We start from the raw sequence: 7,682 nt of genomic DNA, 5'->3' as shown, positions 1-7,682 counted from the left end.
AGGCCCGGGTGCGGGGAGGAGGAGGGCCGCCGGGGGAGGAGCTGGAAACAAAGAAGCGGAGTGTGGGCGGCTGGGGGAGGGCGGGGCGCTCAGGTTCCTCACCCCCAAACCCCCAAACCCCGCGTGGGGCCGGCCAGGGGACAGAACCCCTCTCCTGGCCTGGTTCACGGCGCTGTGAATGGCCATTTAGAAACTGGCTTTGGGCGCAGCTTACTCACCCCTAAAAGGATTCCTGGAATTATGTAAATTAATACTTTTTAAAGAAAACACGTGCTTTATCGATAGGTGTAGCTGGGGCGCAGCATTTTGTTCACCAAGAGCTGGGATTCCGCACCAAGGGGCCCGCAGGGTGTGGCTCCGGGAGACCACGGAGCTGTGCTAGGGTTTGGGGGTTCGGGGCTGTGCTAGGGTTTGGGGGTTCGGGGCTGTGCTAGGGTTTGGGGGCTCGGGGCTGTGCTAGGGTTTGGGGGTTCGGGGCGGTGCTATGGTTTGGGGGTACGGGGCTGTGCGCCCGCCCCCTTCCGCAGGTTCCAGCCCCGAAACCGGGCATTGGCCTGCGCTCCCCGATTCTAGGGGGACAGGCGGACCCCCAGCATCACCTCGGGGCGCCGGGAGGGCGGGGGCAGCCTTCAGTGAAGGCAGAAACCAGGGGTCCATTGCCCCCCGGGCCACATGCCCTGGTCACCGCCCCGGCCGGGCCGCACCGGGAGGCTCTGCAGACACATGTCCGAATTCCAGGGGCCTGAACCCACACTCGCTGCCAAAGAGATGCGGTCCCGTCCCCCCACAAGCCTCTACACGTGCCCCGGATCCTCCAGTCAGTGCCCCGCACTCCTACCCACGGCCTCGAGGCCCTGAACCTGGCCCCGGGCCCCTGAGGCTGGGGTCCCGGTTCTGGGGCTGCGAGGACCGCCGGCAGGAACCTGGGGGCTGCCCCGCCTGTAGTGCACGCAGCTGACGCCATCGGGACACTCTAAAACCACAAGTTCACTTTCTCGGACACCACCGACGCGCGAGCGCGGACCCCGAACCCCCCACCCCCCGCCCCGGGCCTTCGGGGTACGGCCCGCCCGCGCGCGCGCAGAGTGGAGGGGGCGGGGCGGGGCTGGGCCGGCGGCGCCTCGGGCGCGAGACCTTCCCGAGAGTTCCGGGCCGCGCAGGCGCGCTGCGGCGGCGGTTGGGGGTGGCGCGGGCGGCGGCCAGGGCGCAGGCGCAGGCGCGCGGCCGCGGCAGCAGTTGGGGAGGGCTCTTCCGGAAGGTTCCGGAGGCTTCTGGAAAGGCGCCGCGCGCGCAGGGCGGGCCCGCGTCTATATAAGGAGGAGCGGGCGCCGTGCGCCACTTGATTCTGCGTCCTCGTGCGGTGTTGCTGCGGAGCCTTTGCGGACCCTTAAGCCAAGGTGAGGGGGCGCCTGGGGGCCTTTGGGGAGCGGGGGAGGTAGGGCTCAGGGGCGAGCAGGCGCGCGTGGGGCGGCGGGCGGCGGGGGCCCGGCCCGGAGCCCCTCGGCCCCGCGGGTGCAGGGCAGGCTTGGTGCGCGGCGGAGGCCTCGGCCTGCTGCGGGCCCGCACCCCCTTCGGGAAGGGCCGTGCGGCGGGGGCCCTGCGGGAGGGAGGACCTCCCCCCGCCCGGAAGGCCTCTCCCGGGGCCCGGCCCGCGGGTTGGAGCCGCAGCGAGGCGGCGCCCGTTGCCCGCGGCCTGCAAGCGAGTGGAGCTCGGGTGGCGCGCGCCCCTGTGAGCGGCGCGGCGCGGCGCGGCCCGGAATGAGGTCATCCCTTTGTCGGCAGCCTCCTGTCTGCGTGTCCCCCGCAGTCTCGCTTGTCCCTGAAATGAAGCCCTAAACACACGGGGCGGCCGCGGTTGGGGCCGCAGCGCTGCTGCGGACGTGCTGCTGCGCGCGGTCCCAACGGGCTGCCGGGGTCCTTTGCAGATGCCGGAGGAAACCCAGACCCACGACCAACCGATGGAGGAGGAGGAAGTGGAGACGTTCGCCTTCCAGGCAGAAATTGCCCAGTTGATGTCACTGATCATCAACACTTTCTACTCGAATAAAGAGATCTTCCTGAGGGAGCTTATTTCAAACTCATCCGATGTAAGTCGCCTTTCCCTGCAGAGGTGGGTTTTGGTTTCACCATCTGGGGCTCTTGTGTTTTAACAACGTGTATTTTTTTTTTTTTTTTTTTTTTTTTTTTGATAGGCTCTGGACAAGATCAGATACGAAAGCTTGACAGATCCCAGTAAACTAGACTCCGGGAAAGAGCTGCACATCAATCTGATTCCCAACAAGCAAGACCGAACCCTCACTATTGTGGATACCGGAATCGGAATGACCAAGGCCGATTTGATCAATAACCTGGGTACCATCGCCAAGTCCGGGACCAAAGCATTCATGGAAGCTTTGCAGGCTGGTGCAGATATCTCCATGATTGGCCAGTTTGGTGTCGGGTTCTATTCAGCCTATCTGGTTGCTGAGAAAGTGACTGTGATCACCAAACACAACGATGATGAGCAGTATGCCTGGGAGTCCTCTGCAGGAGGATCCTTCACGGTTAGGACTGACGTAGGTAGGCACCTGATGGCTTAATTTGCTGGGTAAGCCAATGGCTGGGAGGTAGGGTGCGTGGGCAGTGGACCCAAAGAGGCTGTGAAATTTGCCTGACGTTGGGGAGCGAGCTGGTGAGCAGCGATAGTGTAATAGCCTAACATGGAGGTTATCTTGGGCAGGCAGTTAACTGCTGTGAGACTGACTCCATCCAGGAACAGTAAAGCTTGCTTTGTAAATTGGCTTAAAAAGTGTTAGGTATGGCCGATGAGAGCTGAATAGATTGTAGTTTTTTACCCTAATTTGGCCATTGAGGTTGAAATTGAATTGTTTTCCCTGCTTCTCTTCCAGGGGAACCCATGGGGCGCGGAACAAAGGTTATCCTGCACTTGAAAGAGGACCAGACTGAGTACTTGGAGGAGAGAAGGATCAAAGAGATCGTGAAGAAACACTCTCAATTTATTGGCTACCCCATTACTCTCTTTGTAAGTTTCTATGTAGATAACCAAAGCGACTGAATTAAAATGTTTGGTCCTTTAAGATTTGTTAAGGCAAAGACCCAAACTTCCAGTAGTTATTGGACTAGTCTGAAGTTCTTAACTGCAAGGTACCCCAGGTCTCTCTATAATACTAAAAGGATAACATGCTAATTAGACGGGATGTCCTGCTATGAGGGAAGCCTGGGTCCAGGGTGCCAGAGGGAAGCTGGGTTTCCGCAGCCGCAGCCCCCGGGGGAAGGAAGGCCTACTCTTTTTTTTTCTTCTCATTAAACTTTCTTACTTTAATGGGTCTCAAAATTCTGTGACAGGTTTTTGGTCATGTTGTTTCCATTAAAAAGTGTTGATTTTAAAAACTAGTAACTTAAAACTGCCACACACAAAAGAGTCAAATGGTACACAAAACATTCTAAGAAGGCCTACTCTTGCATGAATTTCTTGCATCAGGCCTCTAGTATTTAGTTAAAAACATCAAGTATTCATGAGAAGTTTCTTGGTTAATGTTTCTTAGCTAATTTAGGCTTTGGTATAGTCTTTACCTTCATTTAGTTAATTTTTTCATTCTAGAATGTGACTGTCTTTTTTTTTGCAGGTGGAGAAGGAACGTGATAAAGAAGTCAGTGATGATGAGGCTGAAGAAAAGGAAGAGAAAGAGGAAGAGAAAGAAAAAGAAGAAAAGGAGTCCGAAGACAAGCCTGAAATCGAAGATGTTGGCTCTGACGAAGAGGAAGAAGAAAAGAAGGATGGTGACAAGAAGAAGAAAAAGAAGATCAAGGAGAAGTACATCGATCAAGAAGAACTGAACAAAACAAAGCCAATTTGGACCAGAAATCCCGATGACATTACTAATGAAGAATATGGGGAATTCTACAAGAGCCTGACTAATGACTGGGAGGATCACTTGGCAGTGAAGGTGAGTGACTGCCGAGTGCGGCCGGGCCAGTCTGCCTCTGCAGGTTCTGTCTGAAGTAGTTAAATTTTCTCATCCCAGCTCTTCTCCCACAGTGCTTTGAGTTAGGGAACGGCTCGTGTTTATCCACTGATTAAGACTTTGTGTTTTATTACAGCATTTTTCAGTTGAAGGACAGTTGGAATTCAGAGCCCTTCTTTTTGTCCCAAGACGTGCTCCGTTTGACCTGTTTGAAAACAGAAAGAAAAAGAACAACATTAAGTTGTATGTTCGCAGAGTTTTCATCATGGATAACTGTGAGGAGCTGATCCCTGAATACCTGAGTAAGTAGAGTTGGGTATGAAGAATGACCACTGTCACTGGTTAAAGTTATTCTTAACTTAAGGGGGGGGGGGGGGGGGGGGGACAATTTATCTTTGGTTTTGGGGGCTTGCTCGTATTTGGTTGATTTTTGTCCTTAGAGTGACTTTGGTCTTTATATTCTTTCAGATTTCATTAGAGGCGTGGTGGACTCTGAGGATCTCCCTCTAAATATTTCCCGGGAGATGTTGCAACAAAGCAAAATTTTGAAAGTTATCAGAAAGAATTTGGTCAAAAAATGCTTAGAACTCTTCACTGAACTGGCAGAAGATAAGGAGAACTACAAAAAGTTTTATGAGCAGTTCTCTAAAAATATTAAGGTTGGTATAAACACACTGGAGCATTAGTAATAATGAAACTGGCTTCTCAAATTTTAAATTTTGTTTTAATGCAGAAAGTTTTTCTAAAGCTAATGTTTTCTTTCAGCTTGGAATTCATGAAGATTCTCAAAACCGGAAGAAGCTCTCTGAGCTATTAAGATACTACACATCTGCTTCTGGTGATGAGATGGTCTCCCTCAAGGACTACTGCACAAGAATGAAGGAGAACCAGAAGCACATCTACTACATCACAGGTAATGGACGATAGTGTTCATGTCACCCATGGTGCTTGGAACCTCACGGTGACTGGGTGTTTTCTACCTGTGTGGCTCTCTCTGTACATTAGTAGGTGTTTATCTCGGCAAGGTAGTTAACTGAGCTGGCCATATCTGTGGTGGTCAGATCTGACTAGATAAGAAAAGCCAAGGGAGATGACACCTTGTGAAAGGTCTAAAAGTAATTCTTCGATACAGGGGAGACCAAGGACCAGGTCGCTAACTCGGCCTTCGTGGAGCGTCTTCGGAAGCACGGCCTAGAAGTGATCTATATGATCGAGCCTATTGATGAGTACTGTGTGCAGCAGCTGAAGGAGTTTGAGGGGAAGACCTTAGTGTCAGTCACCAAAGAGGGCTTGGAACTTCCAGAAGATGAAGAAGAGAAAAAGAAGCAGGAAGAGAAAAAAACCAAGTTTGAAAACCTGTGCAAAATCATGAAGGACATCTTGGAGAAAAAAGTAGAAAAGGTGTGTTTCTTCTACCTACATTTGCTAATTTTTGACACTTCTGAGAAGTGTTGTTATATTCTGCCCCCGCCCCCCGCCCCCCCCCCCCCCCCCCCCCCCATGTTAAGCCATACAATGTACTTGCAAACTTAGGATAGAAAACTTTTAGCCTTTCTGTTCAGTGGGATGTCTAAGTTTGCAAGTACATCATATTTCTGATTCCTCAGTACTTGTTAGATTCCTTAGATTTCACTTCACAATAAAGCTGACATAGGTGCTGAGGAGTTGTAGTAATCTTAACTACAACTTAATGCCCAGACATCTTAATGCTTAATACTTTGATTACAGGTGGTCGTATCAAACCGATTGGTGACATCCCCATGCTGCATTGTCACAAGCACATATGGCTGGACAGCAAACATGGAGAGAATCATGAAGGCTCAAGCCCTGAGAGACAACTCAACAATGGGTTACATGGCAGCAAAGAAACACCTGGAGATAAACCCAGACCATTCCATCATCGAGACCTTAAGGCAGAAGGCGGAGGCAGACAAGAATGACAAGTCTGTGAAGGATCTGGTCATCCTGCTCTATGAGACCGCGCTCCTGTCCTCTGGCTTCAGTCTGGAAGACCCTCAGACACACGCTAACAGGATCTACAGGATGATCAAACTTGGTCTTGGTAAGCCTGTGTTGTCAGAAAGAGACTTCCCACGTGACTATTGGGCGGGTAACTTTTAGCTACTTGATCACAATTGGGATTATGTCATGCCACTTGAGAAACTAAAGTAACGTGTTGAAGGGGTGGATAAATAGGTCCCTAGTCCATAAAGGCTAAAAAATGGAACTGGACTCAAATACCCTATAATTGCTTAGCGTTGGGAGCAGTTATAAGCCAGCAGTAGTATTAGGCTAACTAGTTGGTTTTAAGAAATCTAATACATGGCTTTTATTTCCAAAAAGGTATCGATGAAGATGACCCCACTGCTGATGAGAGCAGTGCTGCTGTGACCGAAGAGATGCCACCCCTGGAAGGAGACGACGACACCTCCCGCATGGAGGAAGTAGACTAAGCTCCCCTGCAGGACACCTGCTCCCGTGTTCAGTTCTTTACCTTCATTCCCTTGGATAATATATTTTCAAGGACTTTTTTCTTTATTTTTGTTAACATTGTAAAAATATGTATGGCATGGCAACTACTTAAAGGGAAGACCGGGTTCCTTTCCCCCTACGTGTATGAGACTGTGATACTTCAGGCACTGAAGCCGGGCTTGTTTTCTTTCCTAGTTCCATGTTGGCCTGTTTTAACAGAACGGGGCCATCTTTGTTGTAAGATACGTGTAGCCTAATGTTTGTCAGCTTTGTGGTCTGAAGTGTTTCTCTCAAGCAGGTTCCTAAGTAGACCAAATCTTTGTTGCTCCAGTGTTCTGAGATGCGTGGTTAAAACAACCTTCCTCCCCTAAGATCTACTTTTTAAGCCTGACATCCCCTGTAGTTATCAACTGCATGTACTAGTACGGCCTCTAGAAGTTAGTATGCTAAGCTGACCAACAGGATGGTAGTAACTGTCCATAGGGTTTGTCTCTAAAGGATTGTGTAGCATAGCAGAAATATAAGCTACCTAGGCATATGTTGTAAAGCCGTTGGGAAGTAACTCAGAGCAAGTTTTGTGAATAGAAGTGCAGTGCTCTCGTCATGTTCTGCTTTAAAAGGTTATGACAAATACAAATTAAAAAGAAAAGTTCTGTGAAAGTGTCTTATTTGGGGGCTGTTGCTGGTGTAACAGCACTGGGTATACATAAATCTTGCCTAGACAAGTGGAGGAAACAATAGATGGTTCACATTGATCACCCCAAGTCTCTCTGCGACTTCCCAGGGACCCAGGTTTCAGGGTGTCATCAGGCAGCATGCCCTCCCCATCTGTCTAATACGGTCTCTAATCGAGCGTTCTACATCGGGGTTGGTATGTCCAAGCTGCATGTTGGTGGCATTTCTGAAACATTGCTGTCCAAATAGAGCCCTTTAAAACCTTGGCCTTAGTGTCTCCAAGTTCTTTCCTAAATCTACTTACTGTCATCCCCCCCTCATACCTTGCTTTGTTTTTTTCTGTTGCTTTATTGAGCCTCAGGTAAGAGGCAGGTTTAGGTGGCTGAGCTGCTGGTATCAGTAGGAAGAGCATGATCATTGGTCTCAAAGGAAACAATGGGGTCCCTTCTGGGACAGCGATAGCTAAATTAGTCTTCCAGGCCTGAAGTTGATTGTTTTTAGAAAACTTGGTGGTAGGTCCATGCAGGATTCGTGTTCATATTCCATACCCTGGGAAAAGCCGGTGCCCTA

The 7,682-nt window shown here is 50.5% G+C and overlaps 1 protein-coding gene across 1 annotated transcript; it reads left to right on the top strand.

Moving 5' to 3' along the window:
• Nucleotides 1-1,291: 1,291 nt before the first annotated feature.
• Nucleotides 1,292-7,086, top strand: LOC139010135 (heat shock protein HSP 90-alpha). The gene is made up of 11 exons (XM_070414229.1): nt 1,292-1,397; nt 1,926-2,087; nt 2,193-2,559; nt 2,889-3,022; nt 3,627-3,947; nt 4,102-4,267; nt 4,434-4,624; nt 4,731-4,878; nt 5,098-5,366; nt 5,694-6,027; nt 6,309-7,086. Exons 2-11 carry the CDS (start codon nt 1,926-1,928, stop codon nt 6,416-6,418), a joined length of 2,202 nt encoding a protein of 733 aa, XP_070270330.1. The 5' UTR covers nt 1,292-1,397; the 3' UTR covers nt 6,419-7,086.
• Nucleotides 7,087-7,682: the final 596 nt, after the last annotated feature.

This window comes from Myotis yumanensis, unplaced genomic scaffold, assembly GCF_028538775.1.
Source record: "Myotis yumanensis isolate MYYU_CA2020_CCGP unplaced genomic scaffold, mMyoYum1.0.hap1 SCAF_1, whole genome shotgun sequence".
Taxonomy (NCBI): domain Eukaryota; kingdom Metazoa; phylum Chordata; class Mammalia; order Chiroptera; family Vespertilionidae; genus Myotis; species Myotis yumanensis.
This window is presented reverse-complemented; position numbering and strand designations above follow the sequence as displayed.